Source organism: Notolepis coatsorum (genome assembly GCF_963971535.1).
Source record: "Notolepis coatsorum genome assembly, chromosome: 19".
Classification (NCBI taxonomy): domain Eukaryota; kingdom Metazoa; phylum Chordata; class Actinopteri; order Aulopiformes; family Paralepididae; genus Notolepis; species Notolepis coatsorum.
Window position 1 is genome coordinate 2,929,927 of NC_140183.1, and position 16,990 is coordinate 2,946,916.

The 16,990-nt window shown below is 44.9% G+C and overlaps 2 protein-coding genes across 2 annotated transcripts in view; both read right to left on the minus strand.

Moving 5' to 3' along the window:
- Positions 1-1,385: 1,385 nt before the first annotated feature.
- On the minus strand, positions 1,386-2,969 carry LOC311245894 (E3 ubiquitin-protein ligase TRIM39-like; the record flags this gene model as incomplete). The annotated part of the gene is made up of 1 exon (XM_084335919.1): positions 1,386-2,969. One exon carries the CDS (start codon positions 2,967-2,969, stop codon positions 1,386-1,388), a length of 1,584 nt encoding a protein of 527 aa, XP_084192045.1.
- A 6,383-nt stretch (positions 2,970-9,352) lies between these two features.
- The window catches only part of ttk (ttk protein kinase), a 61,158-nt gene continuing 53,520 nt past the window's right edge, over positions 9,353-16,990 (minus strand). Inside the window, exons 20-26 of the mRNA XM_084336913.1 lie at positions 16,566-16,720; positions 13,920-14,044; positions 13,745-13,819; positions 12,267-12,443; positions 10,981-11,077; positions 10,449-10,534; positions 9,353-10,218 (exon numbers count right to left, since the gene is read on the minus strand). Of these exons, the coding sequence (XP_084193039.1) occupies positions 10,135-10,218; positions 10,449-10,534; positions 10,981-11,077; positions 12,267-12,443; positions 13,745-13,819; positions 13,920-14,044; positions 16,566-16,720 (799 nt within the window). The 3' untranslated portion in view covers positions 9,353-10,134. The remainder of the gene's footprint in view (positions 10,219-10,448; positions 10,535-10,980; positions 11,078-12,266; positions 12,444-13,744; positions 13,820-13,919; positions 14,045-16,565; positions 16,721-16,990) is intronic.

Here is a 16,990-nt window from a genome sequence, read left to right on the forward strand (position 1 = left end):
TAACTATACGTTTCTCCGCGTTACTTCGCTTACACAAGTCACTATACTGCGCCAATAATGGCTCTACAATATTATAGTCGTATCTAAGTAGCTACTAGCTATCTGTAAAGATACACCGCTGGTAGGTCTGTGTACAACTGTACCGGACGTATCACGCTCTCGCTCTGCTGCTTCTCCTGTTCTGATACTGCCGACTCGTTACTTCCACTGCGGTTATGTTACTGCTCTGCGGCTGCTGGCACCATCCACAATATATATACTCAGACTGATTTCTAGGGCGCAGCCCATTTACCTGTCCGGAATCAATGCGCCTGCTATGGGCAAGTCTGAACTTGTCTGAACATGTCTAGAACCATGTCTGGGGGGCTCGTCTGGTGGCGCCTCCAATGTCAAGGGCGGGACCCAATGAGGTGAGCGAAGAATACTATTATGCAAATTAAATGATAAGGTAGCAGTCCCTATAAGACAAGGTGTTGTGTTAATTACAGCTCAATTAAATTATACGGTAGCAGTCCCTATAAGACAAGGTGTTGTGTTAATTACAGCTCAATTAAATGATAAGGTAGCAGTCTCTATAAGACAAGGTGTTGTACTGTTGTGTTAATTACAGCTCAATGATAAGGTAGCAGTCCCTATAAGACAAGGTGTTGTGTTAATTACAGCTCAGTGATAAGGTAGCAGTCCATAAGACAAGGTGTTGTGTTAATTACAGCTCAATGGAATGATAAGGTGCCCCCCCCCCCCCGTCACTTTAGAATGACATCATCAACATGACCAACTGGGTCAGATAGAAGTCATTGAAAATGTTGCTTCTACTGATTTTTACTAAGTAAAATGAATTGAATTTACAGGTGAATTATTTACATGTATATAAAGTAAAATCTTGTCTACAAAGAAAGAACCTTCTTACTGTCTTTTATTATTATCTACTTCTACTATGCCTATAATACTGCCTGCTATACTAATATGTCTATACTACTATAAACACAGAGTGGAGCAAGGAAGTTCCACCCTGTTTGACCACAACACCACGGACCCTTAGCCGCCAGAGATGCACCCCTCCTGCTGACTTGTTACACAATTTGTAAGTCGCTTTGGATAAAAGCGTCAGCTAAATTAATACAATGTAAATGTAGGTCATTAGATTTTTAGAAAAGACACCATAATAGACTTAATATTATTTTATTCAAAAAGAAAATATTATACCTTACATTACGTACCAGAAAGTGATAAAAAAAAAACGGTTACAGGCTTTGTGATTTAGCCACAAAAATGTCAGTCTAGGGGTGCAAGGTCCTGGGTTCAAATCCCAGCTGATCTCCCAACGGGCAACTATATTGGAAGATGTCTGCGCCCCCCACGTTTGGTCATTCTGATGTTGCTGATCACTCTTGGTGTTTGATAGGGTGGTGTTGATCATAGGGGCAGATTCTCAAGTATGGATACATCTTCTCAGTGAAGGTACAATCGCTGAAAGAGAAGAGAAGATGCTTGGCCTCCACGTCATAGAAGGATATCAGGCCCTCCTCATAATCCACAAACACCCCAATCTTTTCCGGACTGCCCCTTAGGAGAGGAATGGAGCGATGGCCGACAGCGCTGCATCTTCCATCTCTCAACCGTATGATCCAGTATCCAGTCTCAGGGTTTTGTCTGGTAATCCACTTCCTGGTGATGGACTGTCTGACCAGTCCTACCTCCCACTGAGTCTTCCCTCCAACCTGAACCTGGTAGTAGAATCTCCCCGCAGAAAAGCCCTCCTTTGCCAAGACGGAGTAACGCTCCTCAAATCGGTCTGGGTATGTAGGCAATGGGTGGCCCTCTGCATTCCTCACCCGTTTCCTGTTGTCAGAGAGGAAGAGCCGGCGGTGAGCCGTGCCCGGGTCGAGGGTCACGTCCACAGCGTACCTCTGCTGGATCCTCTTCAGCTTCACGTCTTCAGGCAGATCAGGCAGGTCAACCATGTCTTCCATGCGTTTCAGCAGCATCTTCGTCTCTTTACAGAGTGTCTCCTCTAGCTGCTCTAGAGCTCTACTAACTGGCCCCCCACACAGGTGACTGCTGACACTGACCTCAGACCAGTCCTTGGTAATCATAGGGGTGAAGAAGTGGAGGTGGTCCTTGTTGTGCGAGAGCTTCTCCATTTCAACCGTGCTCTTCTGCAACTCCGTGATCTCCTGTTCCAGCGCCGAGATGAAGCCCTCAGCCTGTTTCTTTACTGCCCTCCGCTCTGCCTCCATCAGGTCAATGAGCTCAGCCTGGCTCTTTTGAATGGAAGCTACCAGAGCTGTGACGATTTCAATGCAGTCTACCATCTCCTGCTCCGTGAGCACAGCCGAGCACTTGATCTCCTGAATCTTCTGCAGTCGCACCTGGATCATCTGCTCCACTTCTGTCTTTTTCGTCTCCAGCTGAGCCTTCGTCTTCTCATACCCTTCCTTCCGATCGTGGGTCTTGTGCTCAGTACACGTGACACAAGCGGAGGGTTGGTCAGTTCTACGGAAGAGCTCGAACAGCCCGGGGTGGATCAGCTTGTGTCGCTGCAAGGCTGCGACTCTTCGATGAGGCTCCAGGTGGGTCTCACAGTATGAGGTGAGACAGACCAGGCAGGACTTCAGGGCCTGGAGTTGGATCCCAGCTGGGCAGACGTCACAGGGCACTTCTTTCAGCCGAGCGGCTCCTTGGTTGGGACCGTCTGTGTTGGTCGACAAGTCAGCTTTCAATGCAGCCTTCTTCCTGAGCTGCATAGACATCTCTGAGATCAAAGTATTGACGAGGAGGTCTGGTCTGAGCACAAAACACTTTTTACACAGTGGACAACAGCACTGGTCCTGGGTGTCCCAGTATCTGGTGATGCACGCCTTGCAGTAGTTGTGTCCACATGGAGTAGAGACCGGCTCTTTGAAGACATCCAGACAGATAGAACACTGGGACATGGCCTCAGACAGGAGACTGCTGGCTGAGGCCATGTCTGGAGGAGAGGAGAGAAGAGAGAGGAGAGAGTAGAAGAGAGGTGAAGAGAGGAGAGAAGAGAGGCGAGATGAAGAGAAGGAGAAGATAGGTGAAGACAAGAGAAGAGCGGTGAAGAGAGGAGAGAGGAGAGTAGAAGAGAGGTGAAGAGAGGAGAGAAGAGAGGATAGATGAAGAGAGAAGAGAAGAGGAAGAGAAGAGAGGGGAGGGGAGAAGAGAAGATAGGAGAGGTGAGAAGAGGAGAAGAGAAGAGACAAGAGGAGAGAAAATAAGAGAGGAGGGGAGAGAAGAGGAGAAGAGATGAAGAGAGAAGAGAGGAGAGGAGAAGAGAGGTGAAGAGAGAAGAGAAGTTATGAGAAGAGGAGAGAAGAGGTGAAGAGAGGAGAAGTGAAGAGAGGAGAGATGAAGAGAGAAGAGAAGATAGGAGAGGAGAAGAGAGGTGAAGAGAGGAGAGAAGAGGTGAAGAGAAGAGAGGAGATTGTGAAGAGCAGAGAGTGGGGGTGAAGAGAGAGAGGAGACGAGAAGATAAGAGAGATGAGGGGAGAAGAGAAGAAGAGAGAAGAGGGGGAGGAGAGGAGAGAAGAGAAGAAGAGGGGAGGGGAGAGAACTTTGATTTAGAAACCATCTATGACACAGACCCAAAACTATTGTAAAGTAGTTTAGTAATCAAATTTAATAAAATAAATGCCATGGTCAGGCAAGGGAGGGTGCGGGGGGGTAAATGGGTGGATTTCTTTTGTCAAGTCAGTTGTGCAATAGTCAATTTTGGTGAGTTGTTTCTATATAATTCACTTATGACATTTAGGTAACATTAATGAACAACTACAGTATTAAGGAGACAACTAACAGTATGTAAGTAGTAAACCTATTATTATTATTTTTTATTCCAGTCGATCATAATGATCATGATCATATTACGGAGCGCTCACTGCGTTCGAGAGAGAGGGAGAAAGAGAGGGAGAGAGACTCACATTTTCGTGACATTACACACACTTCTGCAGTACCTCCCGCCGTCCCTCTCTCTCTCTCTCTCCCTCTCTCTCCCTCCCTCTCCTCGCTAGTTCTCTGCCTGTCAAACCCTGTTTGAGGAAGTGTCCGGTTACACTATGCCTACGTCCCCGACACACGCAGTCAAGTTTGTGTATGACAAGGGAGAGAGATGGCGCACACACATTACACACACTTCTGCAGTCCCTCCCACCGTCCCTCTCTCTCTCTCTATCTTTCTCTCTCTCTCTCTCTCCCTCTCACTCGTTCTCTGCCTGTGAAAACCCGTTTGAGGAAGTGTCGGGTTACACTGCACTGTCTACAACCATAGAGGGGGCGTTACTGCAGATCAATGCTATGTCGACGTCACAGAAACCATCAAATCAGAACAGTTTAGTTGAGTGAGGGAAGATCTTGTGAACTCGAGACTAGAGTGATGAGTCAATATGGTAATTAGAGACACAGACCCATTGATACTAACCTGTATTACTATAAAACCATGCTAAACACAGAAAAAAGGCATTTATAATGCATGTCCCCTTTAAATCAACTTTCCAGCCCCCTGTCAACTGTCAAATGATGTCAACTGTCAACCTGAATTAACATTCAGTATTCAATATTGTCTGATTCAATATTAACATTCAGTATTCAAGTAGGACAGCTAGCTAGCCGTTGTGGACACTCACCTTTCCACAGCAAAACGGTAGGCAAGGCACCTTGGTTGAGAAATGCAGGTTTCAGTCTATGTGTTGTAGGATAGACAGTCTATCTATCCTGTCTCAAGATGCACAATGAGATCTTCTTCTTCTTCTTATTTGAATTTCCGGCAGTGTAGACGCATCGTGGCGTATTACTGCCCTCCGTAATTTTTTTTTTTTTTAATGGGTAAACAATGAGATCTTCTTCTTCTTCTTTAGAATTTCCGGCAGTGTAGACGCATCGTGGCGTATTACTGCCCTCCGCACTTATTTTGATGATCTCTTCTTCTTCTTTCTTGGCGTATTTCTTCCCTCCTCTCCCCCAGAAATGTTGAATATATATAGAACACAAATGTTCTAGAATGTTCTATTATGACATCATACTCATCACAAATGTTATAGAATGTTCTATTATGACATCATACTGTGACAGCAATGTTCTAGAATGTTATATTATGACATCATACTGTGACATCACAAATGTTCTAGATTAAATGGTCTATTTGACATCATACTGTGACATGACAACGTAACATGTTTGAGTTCCATTTGAATAATATAAATAATGTTTGGTAAGGCTGGCCCTGAAGCCTGTTTTTGGGATTCAAACTTCGTCAGGGTTCTTCGAACGGATGTTCGAACCTTTGTTTTTTTAATTAAAAAAATGTAATTAAATTTTTTTTTTATCCTGGGCGGCTACGTGGCGTAGTGGGCAAGGCGCTCGCCACAAAATCTGGAGACGCTGGGCTTGCCTGTTCGAGCCCAGCGCTCCACATTTGCTTTCAGTTTAGCTGGTCGTCCGTACTAATACACATTGGCCGTATTAGGGGGTGGGAAACTGATGGGTGGGGATCGGGCGTTGTAGACAGCGACTCCTACAGGTCGGTTGGTGCGCCTGCGCAGTAGAATCAGGAAGTGTCGGGGGCAGCGTGAGCCTCCCACGCGTTACTCCTCGCCACTGAGAGATCGAGCTGCGCAGGTGAAAAGATGCGACTGCTGTTACCTCAAGTACCGGAGGGGACTTGTGCTATGTATGACTTAGTCCACATTGCAGCCGGCTTGTGGGAGGCAAGAAACAGCGTTCGTGACAGGGGAGGGTTGAATTGGATGATACGAAATTGGGATGGGAGAAAAATATAGAAAATGGGAGAAAAAGTGGATAAAAAAATAAAAATAAAATGTATCCTCAAACTAATCCTTAATTTGAATAAAGTGATTCAAAGTTTGTCAGGGTCTTTCAAATGGACATTCGAACCTTCGTTTTTAATAAAAAAAATTCAATAAAAAAAAAGTATTCACATATATATTTTTTTTATATCCTCAAACTAAATCCTCAATTTGAATAAAGTGATTAATCTGATTAAATGTGTTGTGAGTGTTTATACAGAGTTGTCTTTTGGGGGCCCAGGGCAAAAATCATTTGGGGGCCATTCCATTTTATTCTCAATCAGATCTCTGCACCGGATGGGTCGGACTGGACAGTAGAGGTTGAGTACTTTATTATCTAAAGATGGTAAGTTAGAGTGTTGTGTTTGTTCATAGTTAAAGACAGTAGAGGTTGAGTACTTTATTATCTAAAGATGGTAAGTTAGAGTGTTGTGTTTGTTCATAGTTAAAGACAGTAGAGGTTGAGTACTTTATTATCTAAAGATGGTGAGTTAGTGTTGTGTTTGTTCATAGTTAAAGACAGTAGAGGTTGAGTACTTTATTATCTAAAGATGGTGAGTTAGAGTGTTGTGTTTGTTCATAGTTAAAGACAGTAGAGGTTGAGTACTTTATTATCTAAAGATGGTGAGTTAGAGTGTTGTGTTTGTTCATAGTTAAAGACAGTAGAGGTTGAGTACTTTATTATCTAAAGATGGTGAGTTAGAGTGTTGTGTTTGTTCATAGTTAAAGACAGTAGAGGTTGAGTACTTTATTAGCTAAAGATGTTAAGTTAATAATAATGCAGGACCTGTTGCAGAGGTCTTTATTCGGCATGCAACGACACTCAATGTTTTAGTGGTACACACAGCGGTTAGTTTAGCACACACACCGGAACACACACGCATGCATTGTCTCTTTAGGATCGCAGATGCGATTTGTCTCTGCGATTAACCCATCCCGTCGTCCTTCCCCCCCAAGGGCAGCCGGGAGCAGACAGGCGCCAACGTGAGCCGCGCCAGGGGACCAATCCAAGTGCTCCTGTCCGTCTTCGTCAAGGACGCCACAGCGTTAGCGATCTGTTGTTGTGCATGTTTTTCCATTGGGTTTTATCTTATCGGGGGGGAAACCCTTGCGAGCACGGGGAGAACATGCAAACTCCACACAGAAAGGCCTGGGAGATACCCCACCTGGGTACCTGGCATCATGGAAACCTGGTCCCCAAGCGGGAATCGAACCCTGGACCTTCTTGCTGTGAGGCGACAGTGTTAACCACTACACCACCGTGCCGCCAGTTAGAGTGTTGTGTTCATTCATAGTTAGACATTAGAGGTTGAGTAAATATCTAAAGATAAGTTAGATGTCAATGTTTTGGTTTGATTGTTTGTACTAGTAACGTTAATGCTAGTAGAAGAGACACAACGTGAGGTTATTACCTAATGCTAACGTTAGCAGATAGACGCGAGAACGTTAGCAGATAGACACGAGAGCCTAGGTAACGTTGAAGCTTGTAGAATAGACACAATGAGAGGTAACGTTAGCAGAATACTCAACGAGAGTCTCGTTAATGTTATCACAGCGCTCGTTAATGTTGTTATCACAGCGCAGCGTTTCCAATATTATAAATACGGAAGCAGCTGTTCTGCGAGGAAGTTACGGAGAGCTGTAGAGCGTCAGATAAGGGGGGCGTAATAGCGTAGGGTCACATGGGGTCAGCGGCCAATCAGAGCAACCCGGAAACGCAACTGCGTTGTAGAAAGCATACACGCAGCCCCTCACCCGCTCCAAAAGAAAAAAGAAATCCCTCAAATGCATCCATGGGGGGTTCAACTTCTACTGGGTTCATCAGAATCCTCACCGTCTTCATATTCTTCACCACCACTATCTTCTGCCCCTTTGTCTCTCTTCCTTTTCAGGAACCTCCGCTGCATGGTGTGCACGGACCTGGCTGTAACCATGGTGACACGTGGAGGAGCACATGGTGGTCTTTGTAGGACAGACAGAAGCCCCTGTGACCCTCCTGCGTGTCTTCTGCTGGAAGGCCTTGGAGGGTAGAATTACCAGAAGAATTTAAAATGGCTAAACAGTAGCAAGAAATTACTGTAAGCCGCTTAAAGGGGCACTTCTCCAAAAAACAATGCTGAATTATTTTGCCCATAATCTCACACACATCACAAAACTCTAAATCAGTTTGGCATATTTAGTTTGAGTTATTGAAAGTAAATGACTTTGAATATGGCCACCAATTACAGATCCATGAAATGATGCAGATGAAAGAATAGGAATACCTTGTCTGCTAACTTATCATTTCACTGAGCTGTAATTAACACAAAACAAGGATTCAATGTTCCAGATCACTGGTGGCCATATTCAAACGAATTTAGTCTCAATAACTATCGAACCTAAAGTAAAATTAAAACTTGTAAACTTGGCTGCATTTCTGACTGGTGGTTTTTATTTTTATGTAAACACAGTAGCAAACCCTCTTGTGGTTAGATATAGGCACTGCATTCTGTGCACCAAGCTCGTCACAGTAGTTGCTTCCCCGCGCTATACTATTATTGCATGCACTTTTCATAATGTGATTTGTTAATATGCAAACGCATATGCGACAGAAATGTAGCCCCAAAAAAGCAGATATATTTGAAGTATGGAGTGGATGGCTGCTCCAGGATCAGTTCACTCCCACATTTCTTGCAGCAGGTCATGTCGAGTTCAGCCGAAAGTTCAGATAGTCCACTGAAGCATTGTGTTTTGTGGCAAAACTGACAGAATAGTTTCAAAGTGACGACAATAACATTAGAAAAGGACCCACATTTATTTCCTGTTGCAATATTTGCTAACGCAATAACGGGACAGGAAATACACCTGGGTCCAAACGGTTGCCTAGCAACATAATTCCAGTGATAGTCTACACTACAGCCTCCTGATCGCAAGTGGAAACAGCTGTGACTGAACTGTCTGGGTCTGCAGGTCCTCCAAGTTTGTACAAATATCTTTCAGTTCCAAGAAAAATATTTTTCTCATGTTATTGTAAGTATTGATTTTTAAATAATGTGTAATTGACAGTCTATTTATTTCCATAGTTATTTATTGTTTTGAGTAAGGGGCAGGCAAAATAAGATGTTCTTCTCCCTGATCCTTTTCGCTCATGAATGTACAAATTGAGGGGTGCTTTCATTCGTTTAATTTTAAAATTAAATAATCAAAGATTGATTCTAAACCCTTAAAATGTTCTATAATGAATAACAATTTGTATAAATAAGGTTTTCCCCACCAAATAAACTACTGAAAATGGCCTAGCAGCATCTGTACCCTCATTGAGAGAATGTAAGGATTGAGAATGTAAGGATTTATGAATATGCAAATTGAAACAAGCACCAATTTATATTTACCAGGAATTCCAAGTTGGCGGCTTGCTTATATTCTTTCAATGCCTACTCAGCTGTTAGCACATATCACACCATGAGGTTCAAGATCAACCCATTAGTGACATCACACATTCAAACCTTTATTTAATAACAATTATCTTATTATAATAAAAAGGTTTTAAAGGAAAAATAATTTTTTTTTAATTATTAGTCTCCTTGGGGAAATTATGTATCTGCTTGTCCAACTCCAGGGTAGATGGCAAATAAGCAAATTTCCCAAACAGTTGGCGTGTTCCTTAAACAATGGATTCAGTCGGCAGAGAGAGGGCACATCTGCCTAAATATTAGGCTGATGGAAAAGACAAAGACAAGTTAAACTCTGCTGAGTCAAGAGTACCAACAACTTTAAAAAAAGATACAAGACTACAGGAGACTCTGTAGGAAATACAAATAAGAGCACAAGGTAAAATACAAATAAACTAAGAGTACAAGTTAGCTAATGGCATTAATGCATTCAGAAAAAGAAACACCTTTTCAAACGTAAAGATGCATTTCGAACAAGAAATAAACAAAAAGTGGTTCAGGTTATGAGAAAAGCTCTTAAAAAGGATGACTTCTCTAACCCTAGCCCTGTTTCCTACTAACCACCTGCGAGAGGTTTAAAGCGAGGTCTATAGTCAGAGGTCTGTTGAGGGGGGAGAGAACGTTATTCATTCAATACCCAAAATCAGATGTTATCCCGTCAGTCCCACTTCTCTAACCATTAGGTCACTGCTGCCCCTAGTGGCCGACTACCCAGCAGGAAGAACAGCATGGATTGTGCCAAGACAAGACTATCGATCGACAACGTCAATGTTATGTAGGACATACGACTAGGGGTCAGAAATCCTGAACTTATCCGTTAAGGATTGGACGTAAATGGAAGACAGTAAAAGTAAAGGAATTAAATGGAGAAATCCGTTCGGTCACATTTTCCACGCCGGCTGGCTTGACTTCGCACACTCTGCCACGTCCAGCTTCCTGCCACTGTTGCACATTTTCGCCAAATTCTGTGAACAGCAGAAAAGCAGGTAAGAATGAGTTGGATGAGACGGGCTTCCAGGGCCGTCCTGCACTAAACTAACTCTTAGTCGACAAGCGGTCATGACAACATTTTGTAAAATGTGACGAGTCTTACTTCTCTGGTTTCATGCCAGTTAGGGTACATTGTGTATACTGCACCCCGTGTGTGTATACTGTAAACTTTAAAAAGTTGACTCGACTATACAGCTATGCTTACACTGGCAGCTCTGACGATGCTGCTGGGAGACTGGAGCGCTGCGAGGTCAGTGAGGATCCGCCTGAGATCACTGTTGTCTGGATATTCTGAGAGAGAGAGAGAGAGAGACAGTTATCTGGACGTTCAGAGAGAGAGAGAGAGAGAGAGAGATCACCGTTATCTGGACGTTCAGAGAGAGAGAGAGAGAGAGAGATCACCGTTATCTGGACGTTCAGAGAGAGAGAGAGAGAGAGAGAGAGAGAGAGAGAGAGAGAGATCACCGTTATCTGGACGTTCAGAGAGAGAGATCACCATTATCTGGACGTTCAGAGAGAGAGAGAGAGATCACCGTTATCTGGACGTTCAGAGAGAGAGAGAGAGATCACCGTTATCTGGACGTTCAGAGAGAGAGAGAGAGATCACAGTTATCTGGACGTTCAGAGAGAGAGAGATCACCGTTATCTGGACGTTCAGAGAGAGAGAGAGAGATCACCCGTCTCAGGGTCATAATGTGTGTTTACCCGTCTCAGGGTCATAATGTGTGTTTATTTACCCGTCTCAGGTGACTTCTGTGGTTGAAGTTGAAGGTATGGGTGATCCAGAAGCTCTGCAATGGAGATCCGCTTTCTGGGGTCTCGTACCAAGCATCTCTGGCAGGTCAAACACAATATGAAATTACATTAATGAGACGTATCCAAGTTATTAATAAATTCCAACCAATTCAACCTCTAATCCACACATTTGTTTTGTAGCTCAATGGGTAGACTCGCTAACACTGCCAGGGTTAAGGGTTCCATTCCTGTGTAGTTCAATGGGTATAGCAAGGCATTAACAGCAAAAGGGTTACTCACAGGACTTTCACACCGGCCAGGCTCCGTGCTGGAGCCGGTTCCCGAACGTAATCTCGCACGGGCCGGCGCGTTCACAGCGGGATTAATTGGTTCAGAATGGTCACGTTCTGAACCAATTAATCCCGCTAAACGGTCCGACGTGAACCGTTACCGACTAATCCATAGTTTACACTCGTCAAGGGCCAATTGCGCTTGTCGTCCAGTATTGGCATTAATAAATCAGATGTCATGCTAATATGTCATGTTCTACAGTAGGACTTACTACTATGATACCCATTAAAACAAGTCATTTGAATAATAGAAGCCTACTTTGCTGGAACGATTCATTTCAAACGTATACAGTGCGTGTGTGTGCGCTCGCTCGCTAAGCCTTTCTCCACGCATTATCTTTACCTCCGCCTGAGTAACGCCCCCCTTTGATGACGGAAACGGTGGAACGTTGGTTCTGCTTAAATGGGTGTAAACGCTGGCTGGTTCGCCAGAGAGCACCAAGGTTCAGAGGCTCCAGAACGGAGCTGGAGCTTGAACCGGAGCCCTGCCGGTGTGAAAGGGCCATCAGTGGCGTAGCTCAGTGGGTTGGGCATATCACAAACAGTGCCATAGTTAGGGGTTCCCGTCCCTGTGTAGCTCAGTTGGTAGAGCAAGTCACAAACACTGCCAGGGTTAGGGGTTCCATTCCCTGTATAGAGCAAGGCACTAACATTTCCAGGGTTAGGGGTTCCATTATTGTACCAATAGGAAACAACCATTAGGCATTGGGCTGTGCTTTGTAACACCCATTTATTGTATTACAGGCACATTTCCAAAATCACAAGACAAAAAAAAAAGGGGAATCAATGATGTTTTTTCAGTTCACCTCATTAATAAAGATTTTACAGTTGCAGTTGTGTTTTTCAAATTTAGAAATTAGTTCAGACAGCGCTAGTAGTCACTGCCTCATCCACAGATGCAACAGAATACAGTCAACGCTCTCAACTTTCTCTCTCACCATCAACACATTGAGCAGATCCTTCTCTGCAACGTCAGGGAACTCGATCTGGTGGGAGGGGTCTATGATGGCCTGCAGCTTGGTGAACTGATTGGTGATGCTCTGGAATGGAGTCTTCCCATAGGTCATGCAGTACAGGATGCAGCCGAGGGACCAGACGTCACCTTTGGGACTGATCTGAGGACACACAAGAAGTCACCTTTGATTCTCCAATGAGAAGACATCTGCATTCATGGTAGTGGTCGACCCATATGGGTTTCTTCAATGGCCGATGCAGATTTTTGAAGAGAATTGTCTTTTTTAGAGAAGATTTAATAATAAGAACACAAAACAAATCAAATTTGAAATCAACAAATATATCAAAAAATATAACTTTTTGGAATCAATTGACAATTGGGGGACTGACATGAGGGGGAGTGGCAACATGTTTGTTGATGGGCCATGTGGGTGACGTTATTATAACTAGTTTGTTTAGTTTGGATAAAAGCGCGGTATGATTGCAGTCCATTAGTAGACAAAGCACTTAACTTATGCCTCACATTCACCCATGTGTACAAGTGCATGTGGACGTGAAATTATTTACCATCTTGTTCCAAATCCCCCAAATCTTTTAAGCACATGTCTTGACCATGCATGAAAACATGGGAGGACAGTGACATTTTTCCTCAAGTAACAGTTTATTAAACATTTTATTACATGCGTATTATACTACGCGTGTGTATGTGCATACTAAAGGCTCACATAAACAGTACTGTATATTTGTATATCTTTTATGTCATAAATGTCTGGATGTAACAGTACTGTATGTTGTGTATGTCATAAATGTTATGAATTGAAAATGGGGGACCCTGATGTAAACAAGACGAAAGTCTTTCTCTGGTCTGCATCCCCTTAACAATTGTATGTATTGAGCTGTACTGTACTGTACCCATTCTGCAATCTGTTAATAACATTTTCAATCAATCAATCCATCCATCAATCAATCATCTGTGCAATAGCAGCACATACCACCAAAATCACAGAGAGCGCATGCAAAGCGGGTTAGACCATTGGACCCATTGCTCGCGGAGTTCTCATTGCACACAGAAACAGCGCGACTCGCGAGAGAAGTCGTCAGAGCCGTCATAGCGTCTAAAATTGAAGGTCCGCGCTGCTCTGCGTTTATTATGAAATGACAATTGCGCGTCGACACGCCCACTATGCAAAGCTATTACTCGCACTGTGCTCCCAAATAATTTTTCCGGTTCGCACAAATCTATTTTTAGGGGCAAATGAGAGTGAAATGGTCACACTGTAGAGCCCTGCCATGTGTAAGACAGGGCATGAGTATGTGTGAGAGGGGAAGAGAACGTGTGCAGAAATATATAATTACATTTGTGACAGTTGCACAAATGTATTAATCATAAATTATATTTCCTGTGCATAAATGAAGCAACACAATGAATCAATCCTTTTCAACAGGCTGATGTTAACAATACCTTAGAGCCGGCTTTTCCCGGTTTGGACGACGTGTCTTTGATGGCCTCAGGGGGCATGTAGTTCAGCGTTCCTACCTGTGTTTTGCAAAACAGGATGCAGGAATATTTTACACACAACAACAACAATAATCAAAATGTAACAGGGATCGAATGTCACTCGGATGAATATCTTTACCTGTGAATCCTTCATAATGCTCGTTACGTCCGGTTGGATGCGGTTGGATATGCCGAAGTCAATCAACTTCAGGGTAGCGTTCACTATGACAAAATTGGCCGGCTTCAAGTCACTGTGGACAATTCCTGCAAGACACATTACATACGTTCAATTATGCTCGATTTTAATTTGATTAAAAGTGATTGTGTAGGCGGTTAGGTGGCCGAGCGGAGATTGTGTTCGTCACCAGCCCCGGAGCTGTGAGCTCGATTCGCCTGTTCGAATCCAGCTCACAGCTCCGGGGTTGTCACCAGCTTGGCTGGCCGTCTGCACTGATACAATTGGCTGTATCAGAGGGTGGGAGAAGCTGGCAGGGTGGGTCCGGGTCGTTGTAAACAGCGACTCCTACAGTTCGGTCGGGGCGCCTGCTAAGCGCGGATTGGACGTGAGGGGGATAGTGTGGTCCTCCCACACGCTACGCCCTCTCAATGAGAATCCGCGCTGCCAGGTGAAAAGAAGCGGTGATTGGCTGGACGTGTGTCGGAGGAAGCACGTGGTAGCCTCCACTCTCCCAGATGATCTGACTGTGGGGGGTAAGTGCGCAGCGATCAGGAAGGGACTGGGAATTGGCATACGACTAACATTGGGATGGGAGAAAATCGGAGGAAAATGGAGGGGGAAAAAGACAAAAAAAAAAAAAAAAATGATTGTGTAAATTAGAGTGTGAGATAGAGAGAGTGTGCATGTATTTGTGTGAGTGAGAGTGTGTGAGTGAAGGCTGAGCCTGAGCTATGCTTCAACGTTGGCGTCGCCGAAATCTTGTGTGGTAGCTAGATCGACATACTTTCAGGTCAGTTGAATGTGTGGGTTGCAGTACACCGTCGAACCACCAGGTGGCTGTGTTGCGTTGTGTTCTACAAATGGCTATATTTTCAGACTTCCTCAGTCTTTCGATTTGGTCCATGTTTGTAATGTAGGCCCTCAGTCACAGAGGCACTTCACTTAGCAAAAACGAAAGGCATCTCCTCTGTCCTGATTCTCCTAGACATGTCTGCAGCCTTCGACACAGTCAACCATCAGATCCTCCTTGCAGCCCACCGCAGGAATGGGAGTGGCTGGCACTGCGCTGACATCATACCTCAAGGACCACTCCTACCAAGTGTCATGGAGAGGGACCCTGTCGCCCCCCCCCCCCCCCCCTGCGGACGGGTGTCCCCCAGGGCTCGGTCCTAGGACCCCTTCTCTACTCCCTCTACACTAAATATCTGGGTAACATTATCACGTCTCATGGCTTCTCGTATCATTGCTATGCCGATGATACACAACTCTTCCTCTCCAGAACCTGCAGATTCCTCCTGAGAAACGTCAGAAGGATCCGCCCCTTCCTGACAAAAGAAGCCACCCAACTCCTCGTCCAATCAACAGTCATCTCACGCCTCGCCTACTGCAACGCACTGCTTGCTGGCCTTCCGGCCACTGCCACCAAGCCTCTTCAACTCATTCAGAACGCAGCGGCCCGCCTGATCTCAAACCTACCGACCGAAGTCGGCCCATGTCACCCCACTTCTTGGGACCGGCACTGGGTCCCCATTGCAAAGGGAACCACTCCCGCCTACCTCCGGTCAATGGTCTCTAACTACACACCCTCAAGACCCCTACGCTCTGCATCTTCTGGCCGCCTCAGACCAACTCCTATCCTAGCTCCGGGAGGGCCATCAAGGAGAAGCCGCGTATTCTGTCCATGCCCCACAATGGTGGAACGAACTGCCCACCAGTTAGGACCGCAGAAACCCGTCCAATCTTTCGCCGTCAACTAAAGACGCACTTCTTCAACCATTGTCTGAAATGAAAAAAAATGTCTAACCCTAACTAACCTTACTGTCATGCACTGTCCTAATAAACTAACCTACACTGTAGCACTCAACACTTTGATGAACATTGTTGCTCAGCTGATAGAGTTGTGCCCTTCCTGATGACTTGTCGTACAGAACTTGTAAGTCGATTTGGATAAAAGCGTTCAGCTAAATAACTAAATGTAAATGTAAATATATCAGGTCACAACGATTTGACGCGCAGTTACACTTTTGGCCAGCTGCATGTAGGAGTCACCGGTAGGTCTGCGGGAAAAAGTAATGTCACCTCATTACAGAATCACGTGACAGACTCATACGGCGCTGTGCAGTGAGGACTCTGCCCCCCTCCAGGAGACACACTCACCATGCTTGTGGACGGTGAGGACTCTGCCCACCTCCAGGAGACACACTCACCATGCTTGTGGATGGTGAGGACTCTGCCCACCTCCAGGAGACACACTCACCATGCTTGTGGACAGTGAGGACTCTGCCCACCTCCAGGAGACACACTCACCATGCTTGTGGATGGTGAGGACTCTGCCCACCTCCAGGAGACACACTCACCATGCTTGTGGACGGTGAGGACTCTGCCCACCTCCAGGAGACACACTCACCATGCTTGTGGATGGTGAGGACTCTGCCCACCTCCAGGAGACACACTCACCATGCTTGTGGACGGTGAGGACTCTGCCCACCTCCAGGAGACACACTCACCATGCTTGTGGATGGTGAGGACTCTGCCCACCTCCAGGAGACACACTCACCATGCTTGTGGACGGTGTGGACTCTGCCCACCTCCAGGAGACACACTCACCATGCTTGTGGATGGTGTGGACAGCATCCAGCATGTTCTTCCAGTAGAACTTCCTCTCCAGCGAGTTGACGCCGGCCTTTCTGCTCCTCAGCCACGTGTTCAGGTCCAAGTTGCCACATTCCATCAACATGTAGATGTGACTGTTCGATATCTCACTGCGATCACATGACATTATTATTAATATAACAGATGTACCGTGATCACATAACCCACCATTAATTAATATAACAGATGTACTGTGATCACACATATAACCAACCATTATCACAACATACTGTATAGATGTAGTTTGATAACACACTGTGATCACATATAACATATTACATTTACTCCAGTGTAAATGTCACCCACGATACAACAGATAGATGTACCAGCTAATAATAATAATGTCGAGTCTTCAGTAGTTGTGTAATGATGAGCCAAGT